The following is an 18,137-nucleotide window of genomic DNA, read 5'->3' on the forward strand; positions in this document are numbered from 1 at the left end:
ACACCCTGCCCGCCATGTCCAGCAGCGGAAGGGCCCTAGACTGTGGTCCTCCCCCACAGGGCCTTGGCGTTGGCTGCACCGAGCTTCAGAGCGTCCCTCAGCACGTACTCCTGCAGTCTGCAGTGGGCCAGTCGGCAACATTCCTTGACGGACAGCTCGCTCCGCTGGGAGGTCAACAAGGATCGGGCAGACCAAAGAGCGTCTTTCACCGAGTTGATGACCTTCCAGCAGCACTCGATGTCAGTCTCGGAATGCGTCCCTGGGAACAGTCCGTAGAGCACAGAGTCCTCTGTGACGGAGCTGCTCGGAATGAATCGTGACAGGGACCCCTGCAGACCTCTCCAGACTCTCCTGGCAAATCCACACTCTTTGAAGAGGTGGGCCACCGTTTCCTCCCCGTAGCAGCCGTCCCGAGGGCAGCGTGCGCTGGTAGTGAGGTTCCGGCGGTGCAGGAAGGATCTGACTGGGAGGGCTCCCCTCACCGCCAGCCAAGCCAGGTCTTGGTGCTTGTTGGTGAGTACTGGCGATGAGGCATTTTGCCAGACAAGCTGGGCAGTCTGTTCTGGGAACCACGCCACAGGATCCATGGAGTCATTTCCCTGCAGTGCCTGCAGGACGTTCCGTGCTGACCACTGCCCGATGGACTTGTGGTCAAAGGTGTTGGTCCGGAAGAACCTGTCCACAAACGACAGATGGTTCGGCAATGTCCAGCTGACTGGCACATTGCGTGGCATCTGCGCCAGGCCCATCCTTCGCAACACCGGGGACAGGTAGAACCTCAGCAGGTAGTGGCATTTGGTGCCCACGTGCCTTGGCTCTATGCTCCGCCTGATGCAGCCACACACGAAGGTGGCCATCAGAATGAGGGCGACGTTGGGCACGTCTTTACCCCCGTTGTCTGCCGACTTGTGCATTGTGGCTCGTCGCACCCGGTCCATCGCCGACCCCCAGATGAAACGGAAGACGGCCCGGGTGATCCCCGTGGCGTAGGAGGGAGGGACGGGCCACACTTGCGCCAAGTACAGCAGCCCCGAGAGCACCTCACACCTGATGACCAGGTTTTTCCCCGTGATGGAGAGGGAGCGCTGCTTCCACAGCTCCAGCTTCTTCCCCACCTTGGCTATCCACTCCAGCCAATTTTTGTTACATGCCCCAGCCTTCCCGAACCAGATCCCCAGCACCTTCAGGAAGTCAGGCTTGATGGTGAAGGGGATGGAAGATCGGTCGGGCCAGTTGCCAAAGAGCATGGCCTCGCTCTTCCTGCGGTTTACCCTGGCCCCCGTGGCCAACTCAAACTGGTCGCAGACGCTGATCAGTCTGCGGACCGACCCTGGATCCGAGCAGAAGACGGCGACATCGTCCATGTACAGGGAGGCCTTGACCTGAGTGCCCCCACTGCCTGGCAGTGTCACTCCTCTTATGCTCGCATCCTTCCTGATGGATTCGGCAAAGGGTTCAATGCAACAGACGAACAAGACAGGGGAAAGAGGGCAACCCTGCCTGACTCCAGACCTGACGGGGAAGCTGTCTGATTCCCACCCATTAATTTGTACTGCACTACAGATATCAGAGTAGAGCAGTTGTATCCACTTCCTGATTTCCTCCCCAAAGCCCATTTTGGAGAGCACGTCCCTCATGTACGTGTGCGATATCCTGTCGAAGGCCTTCTCCTGGTCCAAGCTGACCAGGCAGGCATCCACCCGTCTGTCCTGCACGTAGGCAATGGTATCTCTCAGCAGCACCAGGCTGTCTGAGATTTTCCTGCCAGGTACAGCACAGGTTTGGTCCGGGTGGATCACCTGTCCCAGAGCAGACTTGACCCGGTTGGCGATGGCCTTAGACAGGATCTTGTAGTCTACATTCAACAATGTGATGGGTCTCCAATTCCTTAAGTCATTCATCTCCCCCTTCTGCTTGTAGATCAGGGTGATGTTGCCCTTCCTCATAGAGTCTGACATGCTGCCTGCTAGGAGTATATCGTTGTACACTTCCAGCAGGTCCGGGCCCACCCAGTCCCACAGAGCCGAGTACAACTCTGCCGGTAAGCCATCGCCTCCGGGAGTTTTACTCGAGTCAAAGGAACGGATGGAGCCAGTCAGCTCCTCCAGGGTCAGTGGTTGGTCCAGACTCTCCCGCTTGCTGTCGTCCAAGACTTCCGTGATGGAGGACAGGAAGTTCTGGGAGGCGGTGCTGTCTGTGGTCTTTACATCGTACAGATCCTTATAAAAGGATCTGCAGATCTTGAGCATGTCTGTCTGCGAGGATGTTACCGAGCCGTCCTCCTCCCTAAGGCTTTTGATCACAGAGCTCCCCCTGTGAACCTTATGGAAGAAGTAACGTGAGCACGTCTCATCCTGCTCAACATGGCGGACCCTGGACCGGAAGATGATCTTGGAGGATTCAGAGGTAAAGAGCCGAGCTTGCCGGCCCTTCAACTCTCTCAGTTCCTCCCTCACATCCACCCCTCTCCTCTGCAGAAGGAGTAGCTGCTGCAAATCTGTCTGGAGTTGACACAGTTCCCTCTTACCCTGTCTTGCTCTCTGAACACCTTTGGAGACGAAGAACTTCTTGATGTTCTCCTTTGTTGCCTCCCACCAGAGTGTCTGGGAGTCAAAGAGGGGCCTCACAGTTCTCCAACATGCGTAGTCCCTCTTTAGCTCCTTAACGTTCTCCGGGGTCAACAGCTCCACGTTTAGCTTCCACGTCCCTCTGCCCGCCTTCCGGTCCTCCTGTAGGTGACAGGTGGCCTGAAGGAGGCAGTGGTCAGAGAAGAACACCGGGGCGAGGTCGGTGTGTCTGACCGTGACGGCCCTCGATGTGAAGAGGAAGTCTATCCGGGACTGGGCTGAACCGTTTGGTCCTGACCAGGTGAACCGTGGCTGGACTCCGCCTGCAGGGTCACTGAAGGCGTCGCGCAGCTTTGCATCTTTGACCGTTTCCACCAGGAGTTTGGAGGTGCCGTCCAGTCTGTGGTTGGCACTGCCGGATCGTCCAGCCGCATCGATGATGCAGTTGAAGTCACCGGCCAGAACGAGCGGTCTAGACGTGGCCAGCAGCGGTGGGAGCTGCTGGAGGACGGCCACCCGCTCGCTCCACCTGGGTGAGGCATACACATTTATCAGCCGGAGCGGAGAACCACGGTACATTACATCCACCACCAAGAGACGACCCCCCACCACCTCCCTTACCTCAGTGATGGTGAAGCCCCCTCCCCGCAGCAGGATCCCCAGACCGGACGCACGACAATCATTTCCCCCCGACCATACCGACAGTCCGTGGGGCCACCATCGCGACCACCTCCGATAGCAGCGAAGGTGTGGCAGCCCGCACTCCTGTAAAAAAGTCACATCCGCCTTTACCTTGGCCAGGTACTGCAAGGCGGATACACATCGCACAGTGCTCTTCACACTGCGCACGTTTAAGGATGCCAGTTTCAGCTCCATTGTCCTTTATTGTCCCAGGCGATCCTCCCGCATGCCAATCATCTGGCTCAGTTCCTGCACATTTTTGTCGCACAGGTAGTGGTACAGGTTGGTGGCTTCCTCAGCACAGGGTGTATTTTCTGGCGAAGCCACTGCGCTGCTCCCAGTGTCCTGGAGCTGGGGCCCATTGGCCACTGCACTGCTCCCGGTCTCCCGGAGCTGGGGCTCATTGGCCACTGCACTGCTCCCGGTCTCCCGGAGCTGGGGCCCATTGGCCATTGTGCCGCTCCCAGTCTCCCGGAGCAGGGGCCCATTGGCCGTTGTGCCGCTCACGGTCTCCCGGAGCAGGGGCCCATTGGCCGTTGTGCCGCTCACGGTATCCTGGGGCTGGGGCCCATTGGCACTGCTCCCAGTCTCCTGGGGGGCAACAGACACGTTCTTTTTCTTACCTTCCTCCTCCCCCGTTTCCTTCCTCTGCCTCTGCCTCCGTTGTCGGCTCCTCCCGGTCGTCTCATCCTCCGATGCGGAGAGGCTGCTGGCCTCGTCCTGGGAGAGGACTCTTTTTTGGGACTTGCTTGCCCCCTCCGCCTTTTTCTCCGTGCGCACAGCCTTCAATGTTTTCCTCGACTGTACCAGCTTCCATCCCTCCTCTTCCTGTTCCCCCTCTTCCATCGACTCACCCTCGTGGGGAGGGGCCTGGGGGGCTCCGTCCTGCGGTTGGGGGCTCCTGGTGGTCGCGTTGTCCTCGCCCCTGCTCTCCTTTCCTTTTTGGGCTTTTTCCGTGGTAGGAGGCGTCTCGTCCACCCTGGGGGTGCTGGCAGCGGCCCCTCTTATCGCCTGTGCATAAGTGCTTGCTCTTTTAGGGCAGGCCCTGTAAAGATGGCCTGCCTCCCCACACAGGTTGCAGCTCTTACTCTCTTTACAATCCCTTGTTTCGTGGCCTTCTAACTTGCAGTTTCTGCAGACGACTGTCCTGCATTCTGCCGCCACGTGCCCAGGTTTGTTGCATTTCCTGCACACCCTGGGCTGCCCCACATACGTCATGTAGCCCCGGTTCCCTCCGATAGCAAACACCGAGGGAGGGTGGACAATGAATCCCTTCCCGTCCACCCTCAGCTTCACCTTTACCTGCCTCTTGCTCGTCCAGATCCCGAACAAGTCCTTGATGTCCACGCAGTTCCCGGCCCCTTCGACGTAGCGCGCAAGGAAGGTGAGGACATCCACGACGGGCACATGTGGGTTAAACATGTGCACCGTGATCATCCGTTCCCTCTGGGTGGGGAGGGTGAAGAGCGGCTGCACCTTCAGGAGCGACAGCGGGGCTTCATCCCCCTTCTCCCGGAAGTCCTGCAGCAACTTCTGCCATCCCGCCGGGTTCTGGAAGGTAACGTCGAAGTATCCGTTACCTGGGAAGTCCTGGAGGCAGAAGATGTCCACGGCCTTGAATCCACAGGCCTCCAGCAGCACCTTCTTGATGAAGAGATCCCTTGAGAAAGGGTTCCCCTCCTTGAGGTCCTTCACCGATACACGCAGGGTATTCCGGATACCCTGCCCTCCAGCTCCACTTGCTACTGCCATCCCACCTGGATAAGGGTGTTAGGTTGGTTACCCAACCAGCATGGATCCACCCCTAAACCAGACACGTGCTCCTGACCTCCACTCCTCGTCGATGATCTAATGCAAATACTGCTCTTATACTTACCCTGTTCTTATAAGAACATTAGATTGTGCCAGAACAGATACTACACTTGATCTTAGCCAAAAGGCCGAGATTGAGGATGTAAATTTACTGAATTGGTTCTATCCTGGACCATCAAAACCCAATTCAAGGTTTCTGCTGTCCCTCTGGAGATTACTCCTTTGGGCTAGGGCGTCTGGAATTTCAAGTAGAAAAAGACCTAAAGCTGTAGAGAAAGAAACAGCATTAAAACATTTCAGGATGATCTTTCATCAGATGTAGCACCATTTGATAATTCTTACAAGTTATCTAATTTTGCAGTTGTGATTATTTATTTAATCTATATTGCTCTCCTTTACTTTTAACGAATAAGATGAAAAGGGATAACTCTTGAGAGAGGCCAGGGTTGACATGGAGATAAATTGCAGATAAAGTCACCTGGTTGACAGTTGACAAGTACCTACCAGGAAGTATTTGCACTCAAAAACAAAAATGTGAAAAAGAAAATCTAAATTTAATTTTTTTCTGAATGACCAAAAAATAATGTCCTTCTCAGCCCATGCAACTGGCTTGAATTGCAAACTTGGCCCTTGCTGCAATTTGAGCAAATCCAAGTCTCCTGTTGGAGTGGACTACCATTCTCCCAGTTTAGTTTAGTTTAGAGATACAGTGCAGAAACAGGCCCTTCAGCCCACCGAGACTGAGCTGACCAATGATCCCTGCACATTAACACTATCCTACACACACTAGGGACAATTTACACTTATACCAAGCCAATTAACCTACAAACCTGTACGTCATTGGATTGTTGGCCCGAGATGGGCTGTTACTCCAAATTTTGCCGTTAACAGATTGGGGATTAAAAACATGGAATTGGGAGAAGAAAATGTTTAGAAGAAATATATTGAAGTAAATCAATTTTTATGTATATCACCTGATGATTTTCTAATGATAGTTTCCTTTTTCTCTTTCAGAAATATCCTGAGAAGCTGTATTTTGAGGGTTTGGCTGAACAGGTGAATCCCCCTGTGCAAATTCAGCCTCAGTATCTTCCCATTTATTTTGGAAATGTCTGCCTTCGATTTTTGCCTGTATTTGATATTGTAATCCACAGATTTTTAGAGTTGCTTCCAGTTTCAAAATCTTTGGAAACTCTTCTTGATCATTTAGGAGGCCTTTACAAGTTTCATGGTAGGTTTTAACCTCCCCGATAAATTCATTAGCTTTGTCTCCTTGTTTCGTAGATTAACTGTATGTTTTAATTGCTTGAAATTTAAAATCTTCAGGTTAATCTATTTTCAGTCTTTTCTTTGTGTGACCTTGAACTGACATTGGTATTGATTTATTATTGTCAGGTGTACCGAGATTCAGTGAATAACTTTATTTTGCAAACTATCCAGGCAAATTATGAAGACACAAAGAACTGCTGATGCTGGAAGCGTGAGTGAAACACAAAGTGCTGGAGTAACTCAGCAGGTCAGGTGGAATCTCTGGATGGAATGGATGGGTGACATATAGATTCATGACCCTTCTTGCCAAGCACTATCCTTCCTCCACTTCTTTTCCAGCTTTCTCCCATACTATCAGACTGAAGAAGGGTCCCGACTTGAAACATCGCCTGTCCATACCTCTAGAGATGCTGCCTGACACATTCAGTTATTGCAACACTTTGTGTTACACGCAAATTCTACCATACATCAAAATAGTGCAAAAGAGAAACAGAAACTGCAGAATATAGCATTCCAGAAACGTAGAAACTGCAGTTAAAAAAAGTGCATGGCCACAACAAAGTAAATTCGTAGATGGGAATACAAAGAAGATAGTGGGTTGCAGTGGAAGGAAGATATTTTGGCTGGAGATCTGTGAGCAGTGGACATCTGAGCTGGGACCTCTGCTGTTTGTGATGTCTATAATTGACCTGGATGTAAATGTAGGTGAGTTGGTGAATAATAATAACATTATTAGAGGCATAGATATGGTAGACAGTCAGAACTGTTTTCCCAGGGTGTAAATGATCAGCATTTACAGATCTATATGCATAGCAATAAGGTGAGAAAGGGAAAGTTTATTGGAGATGTACGGGTCAAGTTTTTTTACACGGAGATTAGTGGGCGCTGGAAATCATTGCCAGGGGTGGTGGTGGAGGCAGATACGATAGTGGCATTTAAGAAACTTTTAGATAGGGACATGGATGCGCAGGGAATAGAGGGATATGGATCATGCACAGGCTGATGAGATCAGTTTAGCGTGGTATGTTCGGCACAAACATTGTGGACCGAAGAGCCTGTTCCTGTGCTGTACTGTTCTATGTTCTAATACATCCTTAGCATATGAGAAGTCTGTTCAAGAGAGTAATATCAGCAGGGGAGCAGCTGTTCTTGACTCTGGTGGTACAAGCTTTTGGAGTCAATTTGAGGGTGGGAAGGGGTGTAGGTGGGTGAGGCTGGTTTGCGAGATGGACTGGGCTGAGTTTTCAACTCTGCAATTTCTTGTGTTCTTTTAGCAGAGCATTTTTCTTACCAGGCTTTGATGCATCTGGATAGGATGCTTTCTATAATGCATCTGTAGAAATTGGTAAGAATCTTTGGAGACATGCCAAATTACCTTAGATTACTGAGGAATTGGAAGCGTTTGTGTGCTTTCTTGTCTGGACCATGACAAATTGTTGGTGATATTTGTTGCTAGGGCAGAGCTCACCAAAAGATTAGTCACATAATATGCATTTGCCAGTGAATATGTGAGGTTTTGAAGATCATACTCCCTTGAAAATCATCCTTATTGAATTGTTGCAAAAGCCAAATACAAAGTATTGATCATGAAGTCTCAGAAATGTTGCCTGTCTTGGGTAGATAATAGGAATGCCAAATATTGTAATGTGGAACTAAGAATTATCAAGTTATATTTTGCAGAGGATTTAAATTTAGGAAAAACTTTGATGAAACTGCAAATACTATTGATGTATGCTTTTAAAGCATCAGCGACTGAGGAGAAAATTTGACATTAATTTTCTGGGGACTTAATTTATACTGAAAGATTAAAATTCTGCAAATTTATTTGGAAAGTTATTGATGAATCTTTTGCCTATCAAGTCCAGCATTCTTGATCTCGGCAACACAATGACTTTGTAAGAATCGAAGTGTTTATTATGCTGACAGAGCAATCAGTTGCAATCAACTGATACCGAAGGTGTCTGTTATATCCCTGATTATGAAGAGAATTTGTGTTTTAATTTTGCAAAATGTGCCCATTTCATTTCTAAAGATGATTAAAATGTACCTTTTGTTCCTACCTTTGGTTTAAGAATATGCATTTTCCCTTTCATTATAGACCGACCTGTGACATATTTGTACAACACTCTTCATTACTATGAGAGACATCTCAGAGACCGTACAAATCTTAAACGCAAACTGGTTCATGCTGTTATTGGTTCTCTAAAAGATAATCGTCCACTAACATGGTGTTTAAGTGAAACCTATTTGAAATCTGCCATGAATGCACGCGAGGATAATCCATGGGTTCCTGACGACACTTATTACTGCAAGTTGATTGGTCGATTAGTGGAAAATATCCTTTTGCTGTTCTACCTACTTTTACATGCAATACTGGTCTACTACTGATTTTCTGGCAACTGGTGGTCCGGCCCCTCCTTTAATCAGAACAAAATTACGAGAGTGCACTAGAAATTCCCCCTTCATAAGCCCCTCCGAAAATGTGGTGCCGAGGCTGGGTAAGGCGGCCAATCTGATCGGGACTTTCACGCCAATTGGGGTTGAATTTGACCCTGCGGCCGGGACTCTGGAACTTGGCCGAGCTGAATCAGGCATATCTGTACTCCCAACCGACATCCGAGGCTGATTGGTGGATCAAAATTGTTCCCTCTGACTGGAGGGCTGAGACTTCGGCCCCGCTGAAGCCAGCAGATCTGTTCCGATAGCTGACTTCTGTAGCCGGAATTTGCAGGCCTGTATCTTGGTCCCTCGATGGCCTAGGTGAGCCATTCTGGTACCATTGAATTCCTTTTGGAGGTCATGAACTCTGTTGGTCTGGCAAAACGGATAATCCAGAAAAGGTCTGGAACCATGGGTGCCAGAAAATCGATGGAGGACCTGTATGTGATAAGCTCAAAAAGCCTCGAACATCTAATCGTAATCTCATTAGAGGTTATGTGAAGCAAAAATATCTTTAAAAAAGGAGGCATATGTCATACGTCATTTATTAGGGACATACAGTGCCCTCCATAATGTTTGGGACAAAGACCCATCATTTATTTATTTGCCTCTGTACTCCACAATTTGAGATTTGTAATAGAAAAAAATTACATGTGGTTCATGCACATTGTCAGATTTTAATAAAGACCATTTTTAAACATTTTGGTTTCACCATGTAGAAATTACAGCAGTGTTTATACATAGTCGCCCCATTTCAGGGCACCATAATGTTTGGGACACAGCAATGTCATGTAAATGAAAGTAGTCATGTTTAGTATTTTGTTGCATATCCTTTGCATGCAATGACTGCTTGAAGTCTGCGATTCATGGACATCACCAGTTGCTGGATGCTCTGCCAGGCCTGTATTGCAGCCATCTTTAGTCTATGCTAGTTTTGGGGGTTAGTCCCCTTCAGTTTTCTCTTCAGCATATAAAAGACATGCTCAATTGGGTTCAGATCGGGTGATTGACTTGGCCACTCAAGAATTAACCATTTTTTAGCTTTGAAAAACTTTTGTTGCTTAAGCAGTGTGTTTGGGATCATTGTCTTGCTGTAGAATGAACCACCAGTCAGTGAGTTTTGAGGCATTTGTTTGAACTTGACAGATAGGATGTGTCTACACACTTCAGAATTCATTATGCTACTACCATCAGCAGTTGTATCATCAATGAAGATAAGTGAGCCAGTACCTTCAGCAGCCATACAAGCCCAGGCCATAATATCCCCACCACCGTGTTTCACAATTGAGGTGATATGCCCAAGGAATAAGAACATATGTTATAGCAGGAATAGGTCTTTCAGACTCCTGTGCCCGTTCTGCCATTCAGACTTTGCCGAGCTTTTACATCAGCATTATCCCCCATATCCCTAATTTCCCATAATATCAAAAAAATCTATTGATCCAACAGTTTTCCCCCTTTTATTTGCAAGTGATGGTTGTATTCACATGAATGCAATTCGGTATGTCCAAACTACTGTTTACAATATGGTGTTTGAGTGAGCTTGCTTTGCATTTAATTTCATTATCTGCATGTGAAAACCCTTATGTTCAGTAACAGTTCCCTTAATCAGTTCTGCAGCTATGGCAGGAAAATCACCTGGTCCATTTCCAAACTGTGACTGGAGATTCAATGAATTTCCCAACCCAGCAGCACATGCCCTCCATGTAACATGTGTGGAACTTATGGCATTGTCTGTGTCAGGGGAGGAAGTTGGAAATGCGCTTCTAAACGTCGTTCTTAAAAGGTAAATAGTTTTGGCAATTCTATTTATTCAACAAAGGCAACAATGAACTAGAAAGAATGGCTTAGCTTTAATATGGAAATGAACAATAACATCTTGCTTAATGTAAGGAAAGGGCCTTTGTTGAAAAATTAGTGAATGGTGTGAGATTCGTTGTCTAATTTTTGAAGTCAGTCCAATGATACAGGTAATGAGAATGTAAAGTTATCCCCCATATTATTTTGAAAATTGTACATATTTGTGTATTATTTATTGTTTGAGTGTGTACTTCTGTCCTAATCAACTATAAAAATCACAAATATAGCTTCACAGTCTAACCATTACATCAGATGTTATGGTAACTGTTCTCTCTGAGAAACATAGAAAAATAGGTGTAGGTGTAGGCCATTCTGCCCTTCGAGCTATTCAATGTGATCATGGCTGATCATCTAAACTCAGTACCCCGTTCCTGCTTTTTCCCCATATCCTTTGATTCCTTTAGCCCCAAGAGGTTAATCTAACACTCTCTTGAAAATATCCAGTGAATTGGCCTCCACTGCCTTCTGTGGCAGAGAATTCCACAGATTCACAACTTTCTGGGTTAAAAGGTTTTCCTCATCTCAGTCCTAAATGGCCTACCCCTTATTCTTAAACTGACCCCTGGTTCTGGACTCCCCCAACATCGAGAACATTTTTCCTGCATCTAGCCTGACCAATCCTTTAAGAATTTTATGTTTCAATAAGATCCCCCCTCAACCTTCTAAATTCCAGTCAATACAAGCCCAGTCGACCCATTCTTTCATCATATGTCAGTCCCGCCATCCCGGGAATTAACCTGGTGAACCTGCGCTGCACTCCCTCAATAGCAATACTGTCCTTCCTCAAATAAGGAGACAAAAATTGCACACAATACTCCAGATACGATTTCACCAGGGCCCTTGCAGTAGGACCTCCTTGCTCCTGAACTCAAATCCTCTTGCAATGAAGGCCAACATGCCATTAGCTTTCTTCACTGCCTGCTGTACTTGCATGCTTACTTTCAGTGACTGATGTACTAGCACACCCAGGTCTCGTTGCACCTCCCCTTTTCCTAATCTGACACCATTCAGATAATAATTAGCCTTCCTGTTCTTTCCACCAAAGTGGATAACCTCACATTTATCCACATTATACTGCATCTGTCATGCATCTGCCCAATCACCCAACCTATCCATGTCACCCTGCAGCCTCATAGCATCCTCCTCACAGCTCACACTGCCACCCAGCTTTGTGTCATCCACAAACTTGGAGATGTCATATTTAATTCCCTCATCTAAATCGTTAATATAAATTGTAAATAACGGGTCCCAGCACTGAGCCTTGCAGCACCCCCACTAGTCACTGCCTGCCATTCTGAGAACTGACCGTTGCTTCCTGTCTGCCAACCAATTCTCTATCCATGTCAATACCCTACCCCCAATACCCTGTGCTCTAGTTTTGCACACTAATCTCTTGTGTGGGACCTTGTCAAAGACTATTTGAAAGTCCAGATACCCACATCCACGGGATCTCCCTTATCCATTCTACTTGTTACATTCTCAAAAAGTTCCAGAAGATTAGTCAAGCACGATTTCTCCTTCATAAATCCATGCTGACTTTGACCGATCCTGTCACTGGTTTCTAAATGCGCTGCTATAACATGTTTAATAATCGTCTCAAGCATCTTCCCCACTACCGATGTAAGGCGAACTGGTCTATAATTCTCCGTTTTCTCTCTCCCTCCTTTCGTAAAAAGTGGAGTTACATTAGCTCCCCTCCAGTCCACAGGAACTGATCCAGAGTTGAGAGAACATTGGAAAATGATCACCAATGCATCCATGATTTCTGGGGCCACCTCCTTGAGGACTCTGGGATGCAGGCCATCAGGCCCTGGGGATTTATCTGCCTTCAGTCCCAACAGTTTACCTAACACCATTTCCTGACTAATGTGGATTCCCTTCAGTTCCTCTCTCCCACTAGATCCTCGGTCCCCTTGTATTTCTGGGAGATTGTGTCTTCTTTAGTGAAGACAGAACCAAAGCACTCGTTTAACTGTTCTGTCATTTCCTTGTTTCCCATTATAAATTCACCTGTCTCTGATTGTAAGGGACCTACATTTGTCTTCATTAATCTTTTCCTTTTTGCATATCTAAAGAAGAATTTCCAGTCAGTTTTTATATTCCCCACAAGCTTTCCTTCATGCTCTTTTTTTCCCCCTCTTAATGAACCCCTTTGTCCTCCTCTGTTGTTCTAAATTTCTCCCAGTCCTCCAGTTTGCTCCTTCTTCTGGCCAATTTATATGCCTCTTCCTTGGATTTAACACAATCCTTGATTTCCCTCATTAGCCACGGTGGAGCCACCTTCCCCGTTTTATTTTTCACCAGACAAGGATGAACAATTTTTGGAGTTCGTCCATGCGGTCTTTAAATCTTTGCCATTGCATCTCCACCGTCAACCCTTTAAGTATAATTTGCCAGTCTATCCTAGGCAATTCCCGTCTCATACCTTCAAAGTCTCCTTTCTTTAAGTTCAGGACCCTAGTCTCTGAATTAACCATGTCACTCTCCATCCTAATGCAGAATGCCACCAAATTATAGTCACTGTTACCCAAAGGGCTTTGCACAACAAGATCGCTAACCAGTGTTGCAGTGCTAATTTTTTAAGCGCCGAAGCTGTCACTGGTGCCAGAGCGGCCGCTGTTAAATTCCCCGCTAGTTAAAATTCCCCGCTGTTTATTTTGGCTTTTTTTTTTACAGAGGTGCCGGAGCGGCGCTCTGGTGAGCTCCGGCAGCACTGCACCCCTGTCGCTAACTAATCCTTCCTCATTACACAAAATCCAGTCTAGGATGGCCTGCCTTCTACCCATACCGATTCCTCAGCATCCAAGCTAATGTCTCACCTTGATATTGCATTTATCTCCTCTTCAACCAGCAATGCCACCCCACCTCCTCTTCCTTTCTGTCTATCCTTCCTGAATATCGAATACCCCTGCATGTTTAGCTCCCAGCCTTGGTCACCCTGGAGCCGTGTCTCTAATTCCAACTATATCATATCCCTTAACTACTAACTGCGCATTCAATTCATCCACCTTATTACAAATGCTTCTCGCATTAAGGCACAAAGTTTTCAGGTTTTTCTTATCTCCCTTCTACCTTTTGCTTCTGTCTCTTGGTCCCCATTCCCGTCATCTGATTCAAAAATAACATGCATTAGATTTGTTTATTTCTATCAACCTTTATGTAGGATTGGGCAGTGAGTTGGGGGAAGAAATCTATCTCTTCTACTTTTTAATATAGGGTAATAGGCCAGAATAAATAAGAAAATGCCGGTTGCTTCATTGCTGTTATAAGTAGCACCAGATTTGGGACTTCATTGTTATCTTGAAAGTTGTACGCAATAATTGCAGGCTACTCTTTGTCAGCAACTTTCCGGACCCATGGTCTCCATACCACTTATGCTGGAGACTCTGCTCATAGAACTTCCAACAGGTTAGACATGGCACAGGAATAAGCCCATTGTTTTCAATGGATAGGAGCAAATGTAAGGGAGCAATTTTATATTAGATAGTATGCATTATTCTAGTTATAAATGACTAATAGACAATAGGTGCAGGAGTAGGCCATTCAGCCCTTCGAGCCATTCAATGTGATCATGGCTGATCATCCTCAATCAGTACCCCGTTCCTGCCTTCTCCCCATACCCCTTGACTCCACTATCCTTAAGAGCTCTATCTAGCTCTCTCTTGAATGCATTCAGAGAATTGGCCTCCACTGCCTTCTGAGGCAGAGAAATCCACAGATTCACAACTCTGACTGAAAAAGTTTTTCCTCATCTCCGTTCTAAATGGCCTACCCCTTATTCTTAAACTGTGGCCCCTGGTTCTGGACTCCCCCCAACATTGGGAACATGTTTCCTGCCTCTAATGTGTCCAACCCCTTAATAATCTTATACGTTTCGATAAGATCCCCTCTCATCCTTCTAAATTCCAGTGTATACAAGCCTAGTCGCTCCAGTGAAAGAGTGTTCTTCAGTGTTTACTTCAGGTTTGGTTTCATAAGTTTGATAATATTTTTCAATTGGCGCATTTGAATCAATTTTTTAAGTTTCCAGATGCCTGACACTCAAGAGACATTGATGATTATTAAAGGTAGACACAAAATGCTGGAGTAACTCAGCGGGACAGGCAGCATCTCTGGAGAGAAGGAATGGGCAACATTTCGGGTCGAGACCCTTCTTCAGATTGATGATTATTGACTAGTTTGACAGCCAGCTAAGCCATGGGACACAGGTCATCTGTCTGTTTAAAATATTCCATTTGTATCACTGGGAGGACTTGTTCTCACTCACAGGAAACTCAGGATCACTGTGGAATGTGCAATATCATGTCAAAATGGATCTTAGTTACAAATCTTGTTTCCATCTGAAATGTGCAGTGGGTTTTTAACTAATTCTCTTTAAAATTCAAATAACTAATCCTGTGGTTAGCTCATGAAAGTGGGCTGATATTTTGGAGGTATAATTTCAGTGATAGTTTTCTTTTTTTCCAGTCAACCTTTAGTACCGAGAGAAATTATTACAGCTTGGATGAATGCAATTGGACTTGTGATAACTGCGTTACCTGTAAGTCTAAAAGTGTTTACATTATTTTGGGACCTAACTATAATTGATGCAGCCTATAGGTTTTTGTAATGTAACGGACAAAATTAACCAGGAGAATTACTTTATACGCCAAGGAGTTTCTTGAAGGTTCTTCTAACTTGAAGGAATCTTTCTTTCCAATTTCTTTCCAATTATTTCCAATTTTTCAAATATATTTTTTTTGTGAAAAGCCATTAGTTTTCCAGTGACCGCCACTTTAACTGGGAATTGCCAAGTGGAAGATTATCTGGGGCCCTTCGAGAGTTCCCCACCATCACGGATGCTAACGTTCAGTAAAAGCAGTTTGATGTGCATAACATCAAGAAACAATTGAGAACACAGGATACTGCCAAAGCCAAAAAGCAAAACAATACTTCAGTTATAGAATAACAATGGGAAAAGTGTGCAGTAGAAAGCACATCACATGATTAATTAGTATTGGAAAAAAAACTGAATCTTAAAATGGGGAGGAAGCATTAATAAGTGCGAAATGAAATATGTAACTGAGCTTCAAAAACTCTGCTGAGAAGCCGCTTCAGCCTGACATACTTTGCATTGTTAATGATTGAAAACAGAGCACAGCTGCTGGGAATAATTCTTTAAAAGGGTTTACTGTGACACAGCTTTGGCAACAATTGTATGTTAGCAAGCAGAGCTTCATTTAAAAAAAATTATGGGATCTCTGGTTCTGCATGAATTTTAAGCCTAAATCCTGAAACATTTAATGGTTCAATTTCTAGTTAGACTAGCAGATACATTTGACGAGCTTTGAAAGCTTTCTACTTGCACACAGTTAGTTTTGCCTATGAAATAATGTGTTTTTGAAAAATATTAACAGATGTAAGGATGAGGGTATGGAGGCAAGGCATTGATTACCAATTATCTCCTTGAATATTAGAACATGCTCAAGGAACTAATTGGCCTAATCCTGATGCTATATAATGGTGATACGGTCATAAGGAATAGGAGTTATTTGGCCCATCAAGTCTACTCCACCATTCAATCATGGCTGATCTATCTCTCCCTCCTAATCCTGCCTTCTCCCCATATCCTCTAACATCAGTACTAACCAAGAATCTATTTATCTCTGCCTAAAAAATATCTACTGACTTGGCCTCCACAGCCTTCTGTGGTAAAGAATTCCTCACATAATGATATCATGTGAGGAAGTCTCAATGGTCATATGGTGCATTCTGTCCTAAAACATAACTGTTCAATTGTTCTAATTTGCTTCGTTTGTTAAATCATCAAGAAACCATGGATGTTTGATAAATAGGAATATAAATCAGGCAATTGTGGAATTCTTAGAATGGAGCTAAAGATATGTTGTTTTGGGCTCATTGAGTAATAGTTGGAAAATGCATTCAAATAAAGATTTTATTTCTACAGAATTTTGGTATCTTTTATAGGAGCCCTACTGGATAGTATTGAATGATCGCATTGTGAGTGTCATCAGCAGTGCTACACTGACCTCGGATACAGAATGGGTCGGCTATCCATTCCAACTCTTTGATTTCACAGCTTGTCATCAGTCTTACTGTGAGATGTACTGCAGCTATGTTCTTGCCTTGGCACATGCAGTATGGCACCACTCAAGTATTGGACAGCTTTCCCTTATCCCCAAGTATGTAATAGAGATCTATATATCTGTCTTGCTGAAATGTTGTCTCTTAGTATGCAACGCTTTAAAAATGTAATAGAATTGCTCACGTTTGCATTCAAACTCGGTGATAACACATAATAAGCATATTCTAATTCAGTGAGTCAGCTGTGGTTCATTTGACAGCATACTTGTCTTCAAGTCAGCTGGTTGTGTATTGATGTCTCTGGATGTTAGAATCCTACACTGGTGGAGATACTGTTTGTCAGACAAGGCAAATAAGTCCCTGGCGTTGTGTTTAAGTGGGGAAAACTTTCCCTTGTATCTGAAATCAGCAGCAACAAAACAGATTATCTGATCATTTACTTTGATGATTATTAAATCCTGATGTGCACAATCAAAATTTCACCAAAAGTATTTAATTAGGCATCTTGAGGTTGAGAAACTTTTAGAATCCAAATCTTATCTACTTATGTGAATCAAGTAGGTTGTTTCCTATTCCCACACCCTTTCTGCGCCATTGTTCCATCTTCAGATGTTTACCTGTTCTGCCTGTGTTCCTAGAATAAAGCAACATTTTGATTTATCATATCATATCATATCATATATATACAGCCGGAAACGGGCCTTTTCGGCCCTCCAAGTCCGTGCCGCCCAGCGATCCCCATACATTAACACTATCCTACACCCACTAGGGACAATTTTTACATTAACCCAGCCAATTAACCTACATACCTGTACGTCTTTGGAGTGTGGGAGGAAATCGAAGATCTCGGAGAAAACCCACGCAGGTCACGGGGAGAACGTACAAACTCCTTACAGTGCAGCACCCGTAGTCAGGATCGAACCTGAGTCTCCGGCGCTGCATTCGCTGTAAAGCAGCAACTCTACCGCTGCGCTACCGTGCCGCCCAATTTATGGTTCTCTTCCTCTTAAACTTACTCTATGAAAATGTTATGGCATGATTGGTAAGTTTTGCAGATGACACTAAAATAGGTAGCATAGACAGTGAAGATGGTTATCACGAATTACTGAGGGATCTTGATCAGGTTGGCCATGGAATGGCAGATGAAGTTCAATTCAGATGAGTGTGAGGACTTTATTCTTTGGAGTAAAGCCCTAGCATAGAGTTCAGGAGACTGGGGGATTACCTCATAGAGGTGTATAAAATCATGAGGGACATAGATAAGGTGAATGCACATATTCTTGTTCCAGGGGAGTGCAATTGAGAACTAGAGGGCATAGATTTAAGGTGAAGGGAGAAAGAGTTAATAGGAATCTTACACAGAATTTTTACACAGAAGGTGGTTTATATCAAGAAGGAGCTGTCAGAGGAAGGCATTTAGGCAGA

The 18,137-nt window shown here is 45.5% G+C and overlaps 1 protein-coding gene and 1 pseudogene across 3 annotated transcripts in view; one reads left to right on the forward strand and one right to left on the reverse strand.

Moving 5' to 3' along the window:
- med23 (mediator complex subunit 23) overlaps positions 1–18,137 on the forward strand; it is a 68,512-nt gene that overhangs the window by 41,560 nt on the left and 8,815 nt on the right. For all 3 annotated transcript variants that reach the window (XM_078399514.1, XM_078399516.1, XM_078399515.1), the window contains 5 exons: positions 6,075–6,291; positions 8,428–8,664; positions 10,389–10,554; positions 15,096–15,168; positions 16,596–16,810. In XM_078399514.1, the coding sequence (XP_078255640.1) occupies positions 6,075–6,291; positions 8,428–8,664; positions 10,389–10,554; positions 15,096–15,168; positions 16,596–16,810 (908 nt within the window). The remainder of the gene's footprint in view (positions 1–6,074; positions 6,292–8,427; positions 8,665–10,388; positions 10,555–15,095; positions 15,169–16,595; positions 16,811–18,137) is intronic.
- LOC144594129 (U2 spliceosomal RNA) lies at positions 5,104–5,201 on the reverse strand (annotated as a pseudogene).

This window comes from Rhinoraja longicauda, chromosome 5, assembly GCF_053455715.1.
Source record: "Rhinoraja longicauda isolate Sanriku21f chromosome 5, sRhiLon1.1, whole genome shotgun sequence".
In the NCBI taxonomy this organism is placed as follows: Eukaryota; Metazoa; Chordata; class Chondrichthyes; order Rajiformes; family Arhynchobatidae; genus Rhinoraja; species Rhinoraja longicauda.